This window comes from Lepisosteus oculatus, chromosome 5 (genome assembly GCF_040954835.1).
Source record: "Lepisosteus oculatus isolate fLepOcu1 chromosome 5, fLepOcu1.hap2, whole genome shotgun sequence".
Lineage (NCBI taxonomy): Eukaryota > Metazoa > Chordata > Actinopteri > Semionotiformes > Lepisosteidae > Lepisosteus > Lepisosteus oculatus.
The window spans coordinates 20,207,344-20,227,302 of record NC_090700.1 but is presented as its reverse complement, the minus strand read 5'-3'; the positions used below and the strand labels follow the sequence as shown (position 1 = coordinate 20,227,302).

Sequence of the window (19,959 nt, the reverse complement as noted above, 5' to 3'; positions counted from 1 at the left end):
TCTGTGGGACTGTTGCTGTAGCCAGATTCTGCCATCAGAATCAAGCAGTGTTCAGTGGGGCTCATCATTTCACAGGCTGTGTCTCTACTGTCTAGTTCTCACTCGGCAGTCTTGGAATCACTCTGTCCATGCCTGTGCCGCATGCCTGATCGGTAGATTGTGGACAGCTGCTGTGTCAAAAGACACAGACTGGATAGACTAAAATGCTGGATATGCCTGCAGACAGATCCGCGCAATCATCGATCTCATGCGTTTTGGGTTTTGGGCCAAATTTGCGGTTTGCCTCTCTTTTCTGGATTCAGCTCTGTTATATCCCATGGTTTTTAACAAACTTTTACTGCAGTGGACTTTAGGAAATGTACTCTATGTGCTGTAGAGTTTAGTTCCTTTATGTTAAGAATTCAGACAGGAGACCTGTGACTTCAGCTGTGACAGGATTAGCTAATGGAATGAACTTGTGATATTCTCACAATATATTCTGCATAGTAGAATTTGCATTTTGTGGTTGGTGCCTAAAATAATCCTTTGCCTTGTACACCCTGTTACATTTTGTTGTCAAACATGTTTTGTCTTTGTCTTGACATTTATGGTAACACAAGTATGAAGAGCCACTGAATGTTAAAAGACATCTTTCCATTTCTTTTATGTACATAGATTATAAAAGGCTTTTGAAAATGATTGTGTTTATAGGACAGTTTTGCAGTGCTCTCTGAAAGGGACCCATCCTTCAAATAAACCCATTTCAAAAGTTCATTAAGCTGCACTGTGACTTCTTGTCAAGACATATCAGCCTTGGGGATACAAGGTCTGGGTCAAACCCCACTTAATTGCACAGGTTCCAGATTCCCTTGGAATCCCTTAGAGGCCCTCTGCGTAGCACACAATTTATAATATAATTCATCACTGGCAAATGGGGGCTTGTCCCAGTTTTTCTGGTCAGACAGTGTAGGGAAAAAGAGCTGTTGCTTTTAATACAGTATATACAATCTCACCATGTTGTACTGCCTTGTCAAGGACAAAACAAGCTATGTAAAGACACTAGAGAAAATTACATTTCATTTAAAAGTTTGTTATATGGTAAGATAAGGACAGTTTTGGCGGAATCATGCTCCAAATGGCAACCTTTTTGAAGAGATACTACAAAGCACTTTAAGGTACGATGTCCATTGTCTTTATTTGCCCTTAGAGTCCAGGTGTTTTGCAACTGTTTACAAGGGAGTCCGTCTGAAGCTGTGAGTTTTACTACTTTGAGCTGTGAGCCGGACACTCCCAGCCCTCCGCGGAAGACCAGCGGGACCAAGAATACTCTTGTTCTGCAGTGGAAGGTAATCATCGGTCCATCAAACAAAAATGCAGCTCCCTGCGGGACCTGTGAGGTGACAGCAGCTCAGGAGCAGAGTTTAGTTTCGGAATTTCTTGCACGTTATAGTGCCATTAGAAGAAAAGAAGAAAAAACCCTCCTTCAAAAGATTGATATAAATGTGATGGGGGTTCATATTGTAATGCTCCGGGGTTCACGTGGGTATGCACCGTCGCTGCTGCCACCTCAGGTCGGTCTCCCACCATCGGGGACTAGAACCCGAGCCTCTGGCATCACTCAACAGGTACCCAACCACTTAAGCTAAAGGGAAATCTCCCATCAGCCTGGCTGCGGTCCCTACTATTCACAGGGAAGGGCGGTGACATCACCGCGTTGGTAAGCCCGCTCGAACAACCTGCAATGGTGGCCGTATGCGTTACACTCTCCCCCGCTTAATTCGCCGTCCTCCGCGAAGGGCTATCCCACCCCGCTTCTCACACCAATGTAATGCTCCGGGGTTCACGTGGGTATGCGCCCTCGCCGCTGCCACATCAGGTCAGCCCCCAAACGTCGGGGACTCAAACCCGGGCTTCCGGCGTCACTCAACAGAGACCCAGCCACTTAAGCTAAAGGGAAATCTCCCATCAGCCCGACGGCTGCAGTCCCTGCTATTCAAAGGGAAGGGCGGTGATGTCACCGTGCAGGTAAGCCGGCTCGAACAACCTGCGATGGTGGCCGTATGTGTTACAATATCATGTACGTTCTTGCAGCTTCCAGATATTTGGAAGAATGGGAAATTATCCCACCAGCCAGTGAGGGATATATTTAAATTGGTGAAAATAGATTTGAAGGACACAGGACTTCTTCATTACTGTGTTACTGCAATACCAGCATTCCAGTATTACTGGAAGTTTTGCTGAAAAGGTAGAATAAACTATACAAACTTGTTGTATGATACACACCCTGTCCATTTATGGAAAATGCCTTCGACATTTGCCTTCTCGAAATATCCCTGTCCAGCTTTTTAGCCTTTTGAAAAAACATGCAAATTATTTTATTGCACAGAAAATAAATGGATATAAATACTAAAATAATAGAAAATGAAACTGATGCAAAATAGTAACACTCGAGTGCACTGTACCAAAGAGTATTCATTATAATTTGATTTAGCCACAATGAATTCTATGTCCTGAATTAGACACTTCATCTCAAGTGTTGTATGTGAAATGTGTTCTCTATTATGCTTGATAAACCACAGGTTCAGCACATTTGTGAGCCTTTTTTTTACAGTTTCCTCTCATTGTAGCCAGAACCTTTTATCACTTCACTTTTGCTTGAAATAGTATCCCTGGGCCTAGGTGGTGTTTGATTTGGTCTCCTCTGGGATATGGAATGGGGTTGGGACTGAGAATGGGGTCATGCCTGTGCTCAGATGCAGACCTTCATGGGAAACCTCTTGCTCTAGATATCCTCTTTTTAATACATCTGTAGAAGACGAGTCATGATCCTTAGTGTGTGGGGGAAAAAAAAGGCCTCAGCTAAGCTTCAGTAAATGAGAACGTGGAGATTAGAAAAGCATAATACATTCCATGTAAAGGACTGTTTTATTTTAAGGAAACTCCTTGTTACAGTATCTATGTGATATATCATGTAGCATACTGTACTGTATGTAAAAACATTTTGAATGGGTTTTAAGATTACAGTAACACCAGCAACATAAAACCTAGACTTTTAGTCTTTTTAAACCTATTGGACAAGATCTTTGTGCTTTGATAATGTATTTTGCCACCAAAAGGTCACATAATAAAAAAGGAAAGGAACAGAGGGTTAATTAAAGGGGGATTCAAACATAAGAATAAAAAAATAAGGAAAACTGCCACAAATGCTGTCCTAGCATAAAGGTTTTTAAAGTAAAGTGTTTTAGCATAAAGTAACCATTTTGAATGTCTTTCCATTTCTTTTAAGAAGAAAGAATATCAGCTTCAACAATGAGCTACTCAACCATTATACAATGTGTGTCAGGACGTGATTATTATTTATTATTATTATAATAGATGCCATGCCTTGTTAGAACCAATGAAGCACAGCTTCTATCAGGTGTGTCACACAGCAGCCATGAAGTTCTTTGCAAGTTCTGTGGTTCTGTGTGCAGATCTGTGGTAGAACAGAGAACTTGCTTCAGCAGTAGATTTGATTTAGGGAGCCTATTGTACATGAGGTTAACACCCCTACTCTTCCCAACAGTGCTACAGGGTCTTTAATGACAAAGTTAAACAGTCTCAGTTTAACATTTTGCCTATAGCACAGTGAAATATTTGTACGGTTACCACAAGTTGACAGGATATTGTGGTGTTCCAGTACACCACTGTAGGCTCTGAGGGCTCTTCTTCAGATATTGACCCTTGCGCAGACTGTGAACCTCAGCGGTATTACCTAGACCAGAGGTTCCCAATCCTGGTCCTCAGGACCCCCACACCTGCTGCTCAGTCCTTCGTTGGACCAGCAGGTTGCCTGGTTAACACTTGCAATTTTTGTTTTTCTTTTTAAATGCTGGATATCATATGTTACTTAACAAACATGTATTTAGGAACTGAAAACAATTACGAGAGTTGAAATTAAACCTATTGCTAGTTGTCTTCAATTATGTGAATTGAAGCAAAAACCAGCAGGTACTATATGTGGGTACCCAGGACCAGAGTGGGGGAACCTCACCCCATCTTTAGAGTATAAAGATGTCTTGCAGACCAGGAAGACAGCTAGGAATGTGACAGGAAAAGTTTATTCCAACATTGGTGAGGGATTATGAAATCTCAGGGGCTGACAAGAAAGTAGTTGACTGCCCTCCAAATGTCCAGGGAGTTTGTAATGACAGGAGGCCTTAGAATGAAGACAGTCCTGAAGCCTAATTGACTTATTTAACAGTTAAGATTTGGGGAATGTCATGAACTCCTTCAGCTGAAAAGCCCATAATATAGTTCTAGTCTAATTATAGTAATATTATAATTAGGTACAGACAGGTCCTGAAACCGTGGAAGCTCCGAGATTGGCAGCAGGACCCTTGGAGAATTACCAAGTGAAATAAAACCAGTTCGGATGCATGTCATCTGGATGCATAATTGATGGGGAGAGTACAGCTGACTTCAAGATAAAATGAGAAGCAGTATAATCATTTATAATATTGTAAATGATCTGGAATAGGCCAGAAAGGTGGTGCAGTGGTGAGCATTGCTGCCTCGCAGAGGCAGGGCCCTGGGCTCAATTCCAGACCTGGGCTGCTATCTGTGTGGACTTTGTGTGCTCCGATTTTCATCCAAAGTCCAAAGACATACTGGGAGGTAAAATGGCATCTGGGAAATGTGGCCCTGGTGTGAGTGTGTGTGTCTGTGTCATTCAAGATGTACAAAGCCTTGCGTCCATTTCTTGCTGGCATGGGCTCTGGCTCCCCTGTAACCCTGTATTGGATGAATTCGTTAGAAAACGGATGGGTGGTCTGAAATGCCTAATGAATTTCTGCAAAGAGTAACAAACCTAAGTCTGTGTAACACCGCTTCGCAACAGTAGGTGAAAGCTGTTTATTTTGCAAAGGTGTCCTTTTACTTCTAAGTTTGCACATTTCCTGTCAGCTGTTGACTATGAATATAATCAGAATAAGAAAATGTTATCCATCTCTATCAGCTAAAAAAAAAAACAATCCTTTCAAAGGAATAATGTCTTCATAATTTTAAATATCCTCTACTACTTTACATGTACCCATTCTTAGTTTCTTGCTAGTTGTATCAATTGGTTACCACCAAGCATTGTTTGACTGACTTAATAAAGTTATAGTTCAGCTGGGACCTTCTGAGTCTCTTGTAGCTTCCAAGGTTCTTAACACTTTCACCCAATTTAAACAAAAAAAGTACGGATTTGTGCGTTATCACAGGAGTGTTCTATAATAATGTCAGGCCTCATGGTAGACAGTACTCAAAGCTGCCAGGGAACAGAATGCTTTTTCTCAACAGTTCTAAGTGCCAAAAAATTATATTTGTGATAATTAAAGTAATAAGTATAATTCATGTTTTATTTTTGGGTAATGCCAGGCATACATTTGATTACCTAAGAACAAAAACACGCCTTGTGTTCAGTTTCAAATGACCATCTGTATCAGGGCACATCCACTTTACATTTGCAATGTCTGTTTAAATGTCAGTATTTGGTTGTAAGTCATTGAGACAGTAAGTGTTAAATCTGCAACCTGTCGTCTTAAACGGATCCCTGTACTTCTCCACAACTTCCTCCACATCATTCTTTTGGTTTTGCCATAAGGCTTTCCTTATGCCAGTTAATTTACTAGATTAAACTTTATCAAAGGTCCTCTAGGAATGAAAATATTACATCTAAATATATCGTCTTCTGCAGTAGTCATCTTTCTAAGCTGTCCGTCAATAGGTGAATTAGCAGTTTCAGGTTTAGCTCAGTTGTGTTAGGAAATCTTCCGTTTTAACCGATTTCCTTTTTTCTTGAAGGCTCCATGTGACAATGGTTCCAAAATCCAAAACTACGTTCTGGAATGGGATGAGGTAATAAGTTCAAGTCCATCGATCATACTTTTTGCTGATGTATACAGAGACAGTTTAGGTAGACCAAGGTAATTGAAATGTATTCCTAAAAAAAGTGTCATTTTTAATTCTCTGTTTACTACATGATTGAGTCAACATTGATTTAAATTGTCCTCTTGTGTTTTGACTATTTTTAGTTGTCATATTTGGTAAGTTAAAAGGGAACTGCAGGGCTATTTTTACATTTTGGAATCGGCAATGATGACTGCATTTTCACAATGAAACTACCAAGTACGTGGTAACATGCACAACATCCAGTTGACTTAAAAAAAGAGAAAATATTTCAATGTGTGCTTGGCACCATATTGCTGTAATTGTCCGCAATTCAGAACAGGGCAACAAAACTTCTGGTGATGTGGAAGTAGGCCTGTTATATGCTGTAGCCCATGCAAATTTTGTACTATATTCATTCTAAATATTTTCATGAAACCAACACATAAAAGGCAACATGATTTTCCGGTACTTTTTCTAATTTTTGCAAATAAGAGCAATCTGCCAACCAACTTAAACAGATAATTATGGTAAATCCTGAATATATCACTTAAACTGGTGGTGATCTTATGGAATCCCACCTAGAAGACAAATTCTAGCAGGACTTATATTTTTGGAGGACTTTCCGCTCCATAGCCCTTGCTGTTGTCTGAACAGCTCATTTGCATGAGTGAAACCAAATTGAATTCAACGTATCGACTAATACTACTTGCTTGTTATCTCAGCATGCAGCTCGTGTTTGACCATTTCTGGGGTGAAATATCTGCTTCACTCCCTGCTCAATCTTTCATCATGCTGAATCTTGCAATACCTTCAATTAATTTTATTTTGATACCGAGATTTAATAACCGTTCTGAGAAATTGGGACTGCAGTTTCTCTTTAAGAGTCCGAGATGACATATCATTTATCAGAAAAAGATGTCACATAAGAGTGAAAAGCATTCTACTAAAGGGTTCCATTGAGGTTAAAGTCTCTAGAAAGGCCAGTGTATCATAAAGATCCATACAGCGATACATAAAGCTCAGAGTCAGGATCACACATGAATTGTAAGCTGACATTTACACTGTGTAGAACTGATGCTCATGTTCTCACCTACGCCTTTGTGTTTTCAGGGAAAAGGGACAGGGGACTTTGAGCAATGCTACTATGGGCCTCAGAAGCAGCATCGAGTGACCAAGCTATCACCAGCTTCAAAATATTCCTTCCGTCTGGCAGCCAAAAACGACATGGGCATAAGGTACAAGTCCCCCACCCAGCTGAAGTGCTTGTACACCCAACAATACATTCATTATATCACACCTTAAGGGCAGCTCAAACTGCTTCAGAAAAATAGGGATTAAAAAACAAAGTAAAGCCAAATGGATTAAAAACGAGATTGGGTTAAGCTAAAGTCTGAATGTCATAACCATTATGTGACTTGCATTTACTCCTTTTGATAGTTTCACTTTCCATCTTTATATATATATTTACAGTTTTCAGATGCTGGTAGTTTACGAACATGGGCTAAATTGGTCATCAAGTATTTAAAGCACGGTTTGGTGCTTGTATGAAAGCTTACCGATATAATCAGACTGTAAACTTTTGGGGGAGTCAGCAAATTTAAGTGGGTCAAGTAGAGGGTCAGCTGCATCAAGCTGCCAATGAACAAGTAAAGCTTAATTCCACCCTGAAAACTAGACGAGCAAAGTTTCATCTGAAGAGTCATGTTCAAGTGGAAGGGAAAGGGAGGCATGGCATATAAGCGCAGGAGAACCCAAGACAGAGCAGGTGAGAAATAGTATCCAAATGAAGGGAGGTCTAGGGGAGAGGTGGGAAGAGCTAAAATCTCAATGAATGGAGAAGATTTAAAAAGGAATTAGTCTGATTGAAGTCATAATTTAAAGTTAAGGTTGAGTTACAATTGTAATCTGCACATTTACGACTGCATTCTGTTGGATCTCAGCTCACACCTGAGTATAGGATGATTCTTGAATATGTATTCTCCTCCTCCACAGCGGCTTCAGTGAAGCCATCGATTTTTACACCTCAGGCAGCGTTCCAGCTACACCAGCAAGCCCAGAGCTCATCAAAGCTGGGGTGACCTGGCTGTACTTGCAGTGGCGGAGACCCCTGGGAGGCCCCTCGGAGGATGACATCTCCTACATCCTGGAGATGGAGGAAGAGAGCTCGGTAACGACTGCTGCTACACCCACCCTAGACAGGATTAACCCTTTCAATCCATCAGTTACTCACCCTTCTCGGAGCAGAAGCAAGGTTACAAAAGCAAGTACAGGTCTCATTGAGTGGAGTGGCTAATTGATGGAAATGTGTCGTCCATCCATTTGTTAAGAGTAGGCAGGACATCCACTTCAATAACATGGCCAAGTAACTTGTTCTGTGCTCTCAAACTGTTCTTCCCTAGGCTAGCACTGTATAAGAAATCACATGAAAACAAGAAATGAAATTTAAGAATGTAAGAAAGGTTACAAACAAGAGGAGCCCTTCTGTTGTGTTTGGAAGTTGTTACTTAATTGATCCAAGGATCTCAACCAGCCGTTTCTTTGAAAAGCTAGGGCATAGACTGCAACAACATGGCTAGATAACATGGTTCCAGACTCCAGCAACCCTTTAGGTAAAGAAATACCACCTGTTTTCAGTTTTAAATGTACTTTCATGTGGTTTACACTCTTGCCTATTGCTCCTGTTTCAATTTAGTCACATTCTGCAGCTTTGTTAACCGGATTTTTCTCATATCTGATGATTATAGTGCATGCATTAAGAATGGATACTCTGCCTTTAAAAGCAGGAAGATTTTCAGCACAATAGCACTATACCTCTGTATGTGTTAAGCACAGCTGATTAAATCACATGTCTGTACATTTTTGGTTTTTAACATCAGTATTGTCTGCATCTAAATTGTTTTTTAGGTGAAAAAAGGCTGCAAGTTTACTGAAAGTTTAAAGTGTCACCTTCTGTTTTCTGAAACTGGGGAATGTGTTTGTCTGGGCTATTCCTAGAAGAAAAGCTTTGAAATAAGCCAGGGCTTTGGATGTGTTTTCCCCACATCGGTGACATCAGGGCTTTGTCCTGTTTTCTCACCAGTTCGGATTTCCTTGGCAGTAATAACAAACCAGTGAACCTGTGGCAGTTTTCATTTTTAGAATTGATAATAACCTGGAAAATATATGAAATTATTCTAGAAATGTGCAGAAATGTACAAATCAAGTATTTCCGTGCAGTATTTTTCAGAACGGATGAGACGTAAAACCGTGGTCCTGACTCTCTGTGGTCATTAAAAATCCCAGGGCGTTTCTCGAAAAGAGTAGTGGTGTAACCCCGGCGTCCTGGCCAAATTTCCCATTGGCCCTTTCCAATCATGGCCTCCTAATAATCCTCCTCTATGATTTGGCTTCATTACTCTGCTCTCCTCCCCACTGATAGCTGATGTGTGGTGAGCGTTCTGGTGTACTATGGCTGCCTTCGCATCATCCAGGTGGTGATGGAGGGGAGTTCCCATTACCTGTAAAGCGCTTTGAGTGGAGTGTCCAGAAAGTGCTATATAAGTGTAAGCAATTATTATTATTATTATTATTATTATTATTATTATTATTATTATTAAATGTCTTGTGACAGAATATTAAACACATCATAATTTTCCTTTTAAACACCAGGTGGCAGTAGCAGCTAATTCAACCAGACTTTCCTAATGCAAAGGTGGAAGAGGGCCAACAGGCTGCAGTTTTGTACTTGAAGTCAGGCTCCAGCAGTGTTTCTGTTACATGGTGTCTAAAACTTTTTCCAGAACCTTACCTTCTAAAAGCAGTGAAGTAAGAAAAGGAGGGACCTGACCCGTTTGTTCTGTTGTTTAATAGTAAATCTGCTAGTTTCATTTACCATCTTGAATTTGCATTTTAAACTGAGAACAGGAGGCACGTCTTTACCCAAAGTGTTGCAGGAGTCTGAAACAAGCTACCCCGCCACATTGTTGAAGCTGATTATCTGGATGAGATCTTCGGATCAATTAGCTACTAACAAATAAGCAGGTCTTCTCTCATTTGTACAATAAGCTGTTTTTCCTCCATAAAGGGTCCCCCTAGTGGCACAGGCAAAAAAGGTGCTTGCTTCAAATCTAGATTGTTTTCTTAGCCTTGGTTTCATCAATCAACAGAGGTGACAATAAGCAGAGTGCTGACAGGAATAGTGTTGGGATTAGCTGGCCAGGGCTGTCTTATCTACTAGCAAATTCCCAGACTTCAAATTGGAGTGACGTAAGTGAGCCAAGACTGTTATAACTGTTACTTTTGTCCCATTTGATGAGTCTAGAGTCTTGAATATTTAAAACCTTGCAAGACCAATTGTGAATCTCTGCGAAGCTGGAATTAAAACTATTTCCTGTGAGCATTCTCAACACTGTTTTTGTTTTCGTGTTTCTTAGGGGAATTATAACAAATCTGATGGATGTGAAGTACAAAACAGGATTAATGGTCTCATCTTGTCTATACGCTTTTAATAATAGTCTTTTCCTTTATTCCATTTCTTTGTTCTCTTAAGGGATATGGGTTCAAGCCAAAATATGATGGAGATGAACTCTCTAGCACAATAAAAAACCTTCGCCGTAGTACCAAGTACAGGGTTCGGGTAAGAACACTCCCATAGATTTTCTTTTCCTGTTCTTGATTTTCTTTTTGTGATGTTCATGCACACAGTGTATGCATTTGATCATGTCTGGCATTTAACTAAATTTAATTTACAGTCCATCTCAATATAAAAATGCCAGGATGAAGAGTGATCAGGTTCTGTGCTCCCATTCATCATCTTGTGAATGACTCACACTTCTCAATGGCTAACATCATTAGACCTCTCCCTAATAGCAAGGGAGTCATCTCACAGCAGCAAAGAACATTGGGTTTTTTCAAGGGCTGACATAATTAGAAAGCACACAGGTTTTCAGCAGGGGACCTCCTGGATTACATTAAAAAAATAAAAATGGCAAAATAAGTTAAGTAATGATGATAAACTTAGTGATACATGCTGATAGAACAAGTAAAGCAGTCAAGATGTTTTTGTGCGGTTTAGAAAAATTAGCCCTGAGTGAGAACATTTGATAGCATTTGTATTTTATGATGGTATATGGAGACACTCTGAACTTTTGAGGAAGTTTAAACAGAACCCTGCTTTTCTCCGACATTTCAGAGTGATAGTTTACAGAACTGAGGTGCCCTGAGGGGCCGGTGTGTCTGCAGGTCTCTTCAAAGCTGCAGCACCTGGAGCTGGAAGAAGCTGTTAAATTGGTGCCATCAAGCCAATAATGAGCTAATTGAGTTTAAGAGCTGATTTGTTAAAGAAATAAAGGCACCCAGGCCCTTTAGCACCTGGATTGACCATCCCTGCTCCACACAATTGCCAATTGCCAGCAATTTTTCTAAGCATGCTAGAGCTTTCTACTGCTTATGTTTTTTTTTTTAGTCAAAGCAGTTCAGAAGTGACTGATAGGCTCTGCTAACGTTCTTCCTATTATGCGTTGCTGTCAGTCTGTGTAATGCAGGGATTACAGAATAATGTGAGAATCATGGCTGGTGGTGAACAGGTTTCAGACAAGCCATTCATCTGGGTAATCCTTTATTGACAATTAAAGTTCATTACAACCCAGGAGTCTGCCTGCTTTATATTTCCTCTGCTTAGCAAGATTATGTGCAACCCCATCACTGAAACTGAATTAGGCTTCAGAGCGGGCGGAAAAGCTCATTACTCAAATGATATTGCTTTGAGGTATTTGATGTTTCACTCAGCACCGGACACCCAGCTTCCTCCATGCTGCCAGTTTAGCTCCAGAAGTAATGAAATTTGCATACAGGCGATTGTCTTGGTTTAATTTAATGATTTTCAAAGCACTTTGGAATTCACTTGCGATTCACAAGAGTCCCAGCAGGGAAATGCAACCGTGCAACATGAGATTGCACTAACATTGTCCAAGGCTTAGAGATTGAGTTTGTTCCTTTCTTACAGTGGGTTTTCTGTATCCCTTCAAGTAATAACCTGGGATAGGAGAGTGAAACCCATTCAAGTGAGGTTTAACTGGACCATGTTTGCATTAAGCGGTGCATGAGTTTCCAGAAGGTTTCCTATAAATCTTTTAAGGGTGATGTTTGGAATCCCTGGGACAGTCTGCAGCCATATTTTATTGACATTTCAATTCTAGATCTTTTTGCAGAATTGCAGTATTAAAATGATATTCATATATTTCACCAGAGTAAGGCAAAGTCCATACCAGAGTACAGTGACTCATTAGTTGAGAGCTCATTCTGGTTTCTGCAGCTTTTAAAAAGAGCAGAAGCTGGTCCATTGCAGGTCACCACTTATACAGCCAGGTGAACAGAAGCAATTGGGATGAAGTATCTCTCAAGGTACTACAGCATTATCTACAGAAGGGACTCAAACCCACAAGCTTATCAGCTATGTGAGACTCACTGTACCTACTACTCTGAATTTTCTTCATGGCTGAACTAGTAAAGTTACATTTCAAAGTAGTAAAAAGGTCATAGAAAAAAAGCTGCAAAACATCCCCCAGCACATGCTGTAACTGTACAGACAAGCAAATCAGGTAGATGGGCCTTGTGCATGAAGGCAGTTTACATTGTTGTGGGTGTGAAGGTACTAGAGGAAACCTAGAGTAGTCTTGTATTTTACTTTTTTGGCGGGTTTTATAGTTCTCGCTTGTTCCATTTAATGTTTTTGCATTTGCTTCTGTCCGTCTCCAAGTGTTCCTAACACAACTTGACCACCAAGCGAGAGATTCCACTAGGAGCAACTGAAAGAAAAAGTAAACATTTTTTCTATATATTTTGCCCCATGAAGGTGACGGCATACAACTCGGAAGGGAAGAGCGGAGCCAGCCAAGCAGTGGAGTTCCACACCTGCCCAGACAAGCCTGGAGCTCCCTGCAGGCCAGCCGTCAAGGGCAAAGTTCATGCCAACAGCTTCAAGATGACCTGGGGTGAGGCTTCTGCTGTTACCTTCCCTACTCCTTGAACCATTCGTAATTCACAAGACCTCTGGAAGAAAGAGAAGCTAGTGACTGTTACCCAAAATCTATACCTGCCCATTTTCTAAACTTTGACCTTTTCAGATGCTCCCAAAGATGATGGAGGATCACCAGTCACAAAGTACGTTGTGGAGATGGCAGAAGGGACTAATGGTATGTTCAAAAGTATATTACTCTTTAAAATTTATACTATACCCTGTTAAGTATTTATCCAGTTTATTTTTATACTTCTCAGCCATGGTTGTTACTCTCTGTTTACCTTATGAATTTTTTAACTTGTTTAATGAGAAGTGCATGCATTTATGCAGTGCTTTTCATCCCAACGTGCATTATATATAGAAGGGGAACCAATTCATCCACCACTGAAGTGCAAACTCACTTCACGGCGCATCAGGGGAGAAAAGAGAAACTGCTTCTAACATTAAACTCACCATAGAGAGCCGCAAGTGGAATGCAGCCTTAATAATCCTACCATTTCAAACAGTGCCATGGGACAAAATAGTCAGGATCTCAGTTTGACATCTTATCTGATAAATGGCCCCTCCTGCAGCACAGTGTACCAGGTCCCCATACTGGGGCACTGGTTTGAAAATTGTTTCAAGAGGGAAGAGCACCACCTACTGGTCTATCATTTAAGATTAAAGTTTTTTTTTAAAGTGTAAGATTTTCAATGTAAATGACAAACAGACACTTGTCTCGCAACCAGTTTAGATCTCGAGAAGTGGTAGAATATTCATTACATTCAGCTCCCATTGTCCTTTGTGATTCCCAAGTCCAGGGTGTACATGTGTTTGCATGTGTTCCATTTTGTGCTTTTCTTTGAGGTTGTTCAATTCAAAATGACAAATTGTAAAAAGCTGGTTCATGTCCAGGGAAGACATTGTCAGGTTGATGGGGTCTTGGTGGAGGACATCCCTGCAGTGTCCATCCCAGAGTCCCCAGGAGGAGAATTAACTTTCTTTGGGAAAAATGTTGTAGCTTACCTGCCAAATTGACAGCACTTGCAACTGGAACTACCCTCTGAAGTCTCTACTCTGTTTAGCTGCCCAAGCCAATAGAAAGGGCATGCTAGAGTTTTGAGTTGTTTGTTTTAATTGAGTTTAGAGTTGTGTTTTATTTGCATCTTTTGTATTTATCTGTCTTGACTTTATTTTCTTTATATCAGGATTATATCATGTCTAATTGTAGACGTTTTGCCAGTTATGCTTTTTCATGTCTCGGCTCAACATAACAAACCCCACAACCATGCAAAGGAGAATGGGGACATGTAGGGATACTCCTTCAAACCGCTCAGTTAATCTAATACATCATAGACAGCTCAGTCTCATGCTAAAGGTTTAGTGCCAGATGGAGAAGAGGTGTGTCCTTCATCGAAGGCATAGCAGGTATCCAGAAAGTCACAGAGGTCACAGTTTTCCCAAAGCCAAGAGAGCCCTGGCCTACTAATAGCACCCCTAGCTTTGGCTCACTCAGTAGTGTGACAGCAACATGACCCAGGTTCGAACCCATGCTAATAAAGCTCAGCCCATGCTCAGGAGAGTATCTGTACCAGGTTGGACTCTAGGGGAGCCCCTGATTAGGTTTAATTTTTAAAGACTGTTTGCTTTTCTCAGCACCTGAAAGGCAGTAGTTCCAACTGTTTGTAACTGGAATGTTTCAGGGAACACATGGGAGATGGTGTACAGTGGGTCCATGATGGAGCATACATGCGATCACCTGAAGCCAGGCAGTGCCTATCAATTGCGAGTATACTGTATCAGCAAAGGAGGCCAAAGCCCGGTAAGAATCTCACAGAAAAGTAAACAAACTACACACAGATGTCTAGTAACCCACATAATTTATGATAATATTTTTTTTTATTTCATTACTAAATAAAGTGACGACCTAGACCTTAAGCACAGGAAAGTCTTGCATTGCAGACAGTGTTTTATGAATGAGACTCATCTGTTTTTACCTAAGGCCCTTTATTATTGCAAACATTTTTTTCCTTTAGGATTTGAATGTCTTTTTGAATGTCTCGTATGATCTTCCCACATCTAAGATATATCCCCCTTGATTCATCTTGTCAATACATTTGCTTCCTTCCCCTATGTAGAAAGCTCTGTATGTTTTGGGCAAATATTAGGTAGCTTTACAGCAATATATCTAGAGTTATTTGTTTTTAGTATGTTTTTTCACTTCCTAAAACCCCGGTCACGACAATAAGCCAGAAATATGAATCTCTACATTGCAAGAAATTGGGGTGGGAGGGATTGATGATGATGATGATGGTAAAGTTATTTGTGTAATTTTAATGACTGTTTTATCGTCTCAAGTAATGGTTCAGATCGTGCACAGACAAGAAAATATGCTTGTTAATCTTTTCATTTTAATTTTTCAGAAGTTAACCAAGCACTCTGTTTTTCCACTGTTTTTCAAAATGTGATGAACTGAGTTTACAAAGCTTTGTATCATTTTTTTTTCTATATGGTGATAGAATGAAAACTTACTGATGATGCAGAGCTCAGGTAGCGGCACCTAAAAGTTTAGTTTATCTCCATCTTAAGTGGAGCCGCAAATGTGAAAAGATCACAAAGAGACTCTGAGGTCCGTCAAAGAGACTTCTTGAGAATATTTGGGTACCTGAATTGTGATAGATCACAACTTTTGAAAATTCAATGGTGTGGCATGGCTACCAATGCAACGTTTTAATCCCCTTTTTCAAAAATCTGTTTCCTTGTGTCTTTCTGCCTCTGTTTTTCGCAAGGTTCCACCTGCATATTTTCTTATTCTGTGAGCTAAGTTTAGAATAATTTGCTGGAGTTATGTAAAAAAAAATGAGATGTGTTATGCCTGCTACAAGTTGGGCATTTATTTCTGCTGTCTTGGCGACTGGTTAGTTAGGAGATTGGACCACATCCTTAAGGGTCCACCTAGTTCACTTGGTCCAGCTCAGTGCTTAGGCCAGTCAGTTCCTGGTGGATTAAGGCCAGAATGCTTGACCGTGCAAACAGTCGTAATTGATAAATGTCAAGGTCTTCCTTGTCTTTGACAGCTGTCTGAGACTCTGCTTGTTCAGACTCCCGCAGTCCCGCCGGGCCCCTGTTTACCCCCCAGGGTTGTGGGAAAGCCGAGAGCCCGCGAAGTACAGCTGCGCTGGGGTGAGTCCTGTGCTCAGCTTTCCTGAGGGCTGTTCACGCCATCTAATGAGGAGAAAGAAGCGTTCCAAAATAGTTACATTTCTTTCTCTGCAATTACAATCCTGATTCTGAAGAGTACGTAAAGTCCGTAAAGAAAATTGCCCTCGTTTTGGCTGGCTGTAGCCATTCAAACTACTAGGTCAACTACATTCACTTGTTAACCCTCGGTTTTGATTTCCAATGAATCACTTATGTTGAACTCGTATATCCTTCAGATCTGAGCTTGCCTCAAAAGCTGCTTAGTGGCAGAGTGTGGCTCTACACTGTAGTGAATACACTGATAATACTTACTTGATATCTACAGTATGATACAAATGGTGGCACTCCCGGCTGAGCTAACTTGTTTGGCTAGTTAATCTTAATCAGTTACTTGAATGAATTAAAACCTGAATTGATTTTAAATCAATATGCCTTATGATCAGATAAGCCTAATGATCACATAAGGCCCTTTTAGCCTAATGATCAGGTAAAGTCAGGTCCCAATACACTCTTTCAGTTGTGTGGGAAGAGCATCCAATATTCTTCAGGCACTAGCAACAGTGTTTTTTTCAGTTTTTGTTTTATTTTTCTAAGTAATTAAAAGACAGCACTTGAAAATGAGAGCAAAACAACTGTTTGTGCCTCCCATCCCTTCCTACAAGACCAACCCACTCCTAAAAGGTGGAAGGAGAAACCACGCGATAATCCCACGACAACAATTATAAGAATATTTAAACACAGGAAATATATGCATATGAAATCTATAGGCAGCAGTATTGTGCTTTGCGTACGGTGTATCTGTTATAACTGTCTTCCAAGAAGCTGTTGAAACTGTTCTGAAGGCAAAGGCAGCCTAACTCCTTATTAGTTAACAAGTATTCTTATATTGCTTGGTGTTTCCATAATTGCCTCTACCCCCTGTATACACAAATACAAGCTACACACAGCAGTCTTTAGAAGAGGATTTATGTATGGTGCATCTCTATTCAGGGGCTCCGCCGGTGGACGGAGGGTCTCCTGTGTCTTGCTACAGCCTGGAGGTGTGTCCAGCACAGACCGAGGAGCACAGGGAGGTGTACCAGGGCCCGGAGCTGGAGTGCACCATCGTCAGCCTTCTGCCAGGAAGGACCTACTGCTTCAGACTGAGAGCCGCCAACAAGGCTGGGGTGAGAAGGCTGTCCCACTCCCATGAGTCTGTTCAAAGCGCCACTAGTGCTCCTTTCACGACGAAGCACACTACCACACGGCTGTGTTCCTAGCATGGGGTATCCTGTGCAGGCTTTCCTTCCTACAACCTTCCTACAAAAAGGCTGCCTGGTTAAATGTTTTGGAAATACATCAATTAGCTTTTGATCTCAGCAAGATGCTCAGCTTTTTTTGAGACCTTACTGAAGTGTATTAGTAAGCACAGAGTGGTGTCTTTTTATGTTTGGAGAATAAAATTGCATTCCGTAATGGAGGAGATAAAACCAGCACAAAATTAGGAACAATAGGGCAGATTTCAGCTAAACTTAAGACGTATTTCATGTCGTTTCACTCAGCTCATCTTTTTGAATTACACGATATACTGCTTGAATTCTTATGGGAGTTTTCACTGTGTAAAGGAAACAGCTGGTAAAAAGCATTTTAGCACATTTCTTTAACAGGTGTAATAGTTTGCAGTAAGTATATTTAAGAACGCGTTTTACTGTACGTTTACCTGACAGACTTCCTTTTTTAAGCAAGGACTGGCCAAGCCCGGAGAAGTAATAAACACTGATTTTTTTTTCCTCAATTGGGTCTCAGAAATACTGCAGTTTTTCTGTGTCATATTTATAGCTTGGCTGTTGACCAAGATAAACGATTGAACTGGTCCAGTTAAACCTTACATGGATCAATTGTGACCCATCTATCAGTTGCTAAACTGATTAGAACTTCAAGATGCTTCAAAAGCCTTCTAGATTCTGACTGAATTTGAAAAATCAGGATCAGTAATTTTTGCACTATACATAACCACAGATTCCACATGAGGCTTTCCTCTATGCCCAAACAGTGTTTGTTCTACTGACTGTACTGCTTGTTTTTCACCTTGGCAGTACGGGCCCTTCTCCGAGCGCTGTGAAGTGACGACGGCTCCAGGAGCCCCGGATCAGTGCAAGTCTCCCCACGTTGCTTGCAAGTCCCCCACATGTGCAATAGTGAGCTGGGAGGTGAGTGACAGTGTCAGTGCATGGCAGCACAGTGGTATCGTTGTATTGAGAGAATACAACTTGTGTTCATGAACAAAACGGTTCTTAAAGGCTTACAAATGGCAAGGCAAAAACATTTACCCAAGACACTACCAGTATTGATGAGGAAAATAATTACTGTTATTAAAATAATTACTGCAGCTCGTTGATGCTGATGTGATTTCACATTCCAAGCCAAGGTCAAGTCAAGTCACGTCACATCGGAGTTCCTGATGTCATCCATCTCTTGTTCTGAGGCTGAAGCTGGTCCTGCTACATCCATGACCAGGAGTTATCCTCTCAGTACTGTTAATCTTTTACATTCCCTTCAGGTGCAATCCAGGGATATCTAAATCAGCGTTTTCCTAAACCAGTCAGTCCTTTTAGGAGAGGGAATGGTTTTTCAGGGCAAGACAGGAGTCAGTTGAAATATTAATGTTGACTTGAATCCAGTACTTTTGAGATCTGCTTCAGGAGAGCTGGTGGTCTCAAAGAATGTGCAGTCATGCTAACACTAATAACAATAACAAGAAAGAGGGCTCAAGAGATATTGGTAATCCAGGTATTTTGTTTGAGTTAAATCCGATGTAAAATCCAACCTTGTCTAAAAACATGTCTCTATGGATAACTTTTGAGTCACCTGTTTAAGGTGCACTCATTTGCCTGCTTATGTTTATTGTGTGCTCAGTGGCCACAGTAGGCCCTGTTAGCATGACTGAAGCATGAAACTCGTTCCCAAGCTGACTGACCGTGCCATGCGGTCAGATCCATGCTTGCCCACTGTTTCTAGCTGCTGATGGTCTCTCTTCTGTTCTCTGCAGCCCCCAGCTGGCAATGGTGCTAATGTCACAGAGTACCGCCTGGAGTGGGGAGCAGCAGAAGGCTGCATGCAGATCTGCTACTCCGGACCTGCTTTGTCCCATGAAATGAAAGGGCTTTTGCCAGCAACTACCTACTTCTGTAGAACACAGGTAAGGAGTATTGGTGATAATTAGTAAGTAATTGGCAGACTGGGGACTTGAACTAGGACGTTGCTAGTCCGGAATTAACTTTACCTTGGCCATTGGACCATGTAGTTCTGGTGTTTTCAAGCCAATGTCTGTCTGTGGACTCTGAGTGCATACTGGTGGTAGGCTTTCCGATTATTCCTCACTTAGTTTAGATTGTCATTTAATTTCTCTGTTATATCATAGTGTGAAATCTGCAGAGATTGCTCTATGTTATATGTTATTGTAAAAACCAGAGGAGTTGCAGTGTTCTTCATAACCAATGCAATGTGTGGCTATGAAAAAGCCATTTAGAAATACACATCTGAATATTTTTATTTTTATAATATATAGGTTGCAGTAGAGTGATATGTTTAATTCAGTGCTCAGTATATGGATGGATGACATGATGTAGTATGTACCAGCTACTGTACAATAACCTTTGATAACCCTGTATATCGATCCATCTATTAGCAAAAAGACACTTATTCCTGGTAAGGGTCATGGTACTTCAAAGCTTGTCCCAGAGAAATAAGGCTTCCCTTGGCTTCATCACAGGGTGCACATGCTCAATAGCATATATGGATAAATTGGACTCGCTGATTAACCTAGAGGGCAACACAGTGGAGCAGTGGTTAGCATGGCTGCCCTAGGTTCATATCTGGACCTGGGGTACTATCTTTGTGGAGGAGTTTGC

General features: G+C 40.9%; 1 protein-coding gene across 11 annotated transcripts in view; it reads left to right on the top strand.

Moving 5' to 3' along the window:
• The window catches only part of fndc3a (fibronectin type III domain containing 3A), a 120,199-nt gene that overhangs the window by 74,894 nt on the left and 25,346 nt on the right, over nt 1-19,959 (top strand). For all 11 annotated transcript variants that reach the window (XM_069190201.1, XM_015341894.2, XM_015341893.2 and 8 more), the window contains 12 exons: nt 1,187-1,325; nt 5,806-5,859; nt 7,003-7,127; nt 7,885-8,059; nt 10,421-10,507; nt 12,725-12,863; nt 12,996-13,064; nt 14,572-14,690; nt 15,946-16,051; nt 17,060-17,235; nt 18,145-18,258; nt 19,098-19,247. In XM_069190201.1, the coding sequence (XP_069046302.1) occupies nt 1,187-1,325; nt 5,806-5,859; nt 7,003-7,127; nt 7,885-8,059; nt 10,421-10,507; nt 12,725-12,863; nt 12,996-13,064; nt 14,572-14,690; nt 15,946-16,051; nt 17,060-17,235; nt 18,145-18,258; nt 19,098-19,247 (1,453 nt within the window). The remainder of the gene's footprint in view (nt 1-1,186; nt 1,326-5,805; nt 5,860-7,002; nt 7,128-7,884; nt 8,060-10,420; nt 10,508-12,724; nt 12,864-12,995; nt 13,065-14,571; nt 14,691-15,945; nt 16,052-17,059; nt 17,236-18,144; nt 18,259-19,097; nt 19,248-19,959) is intronic.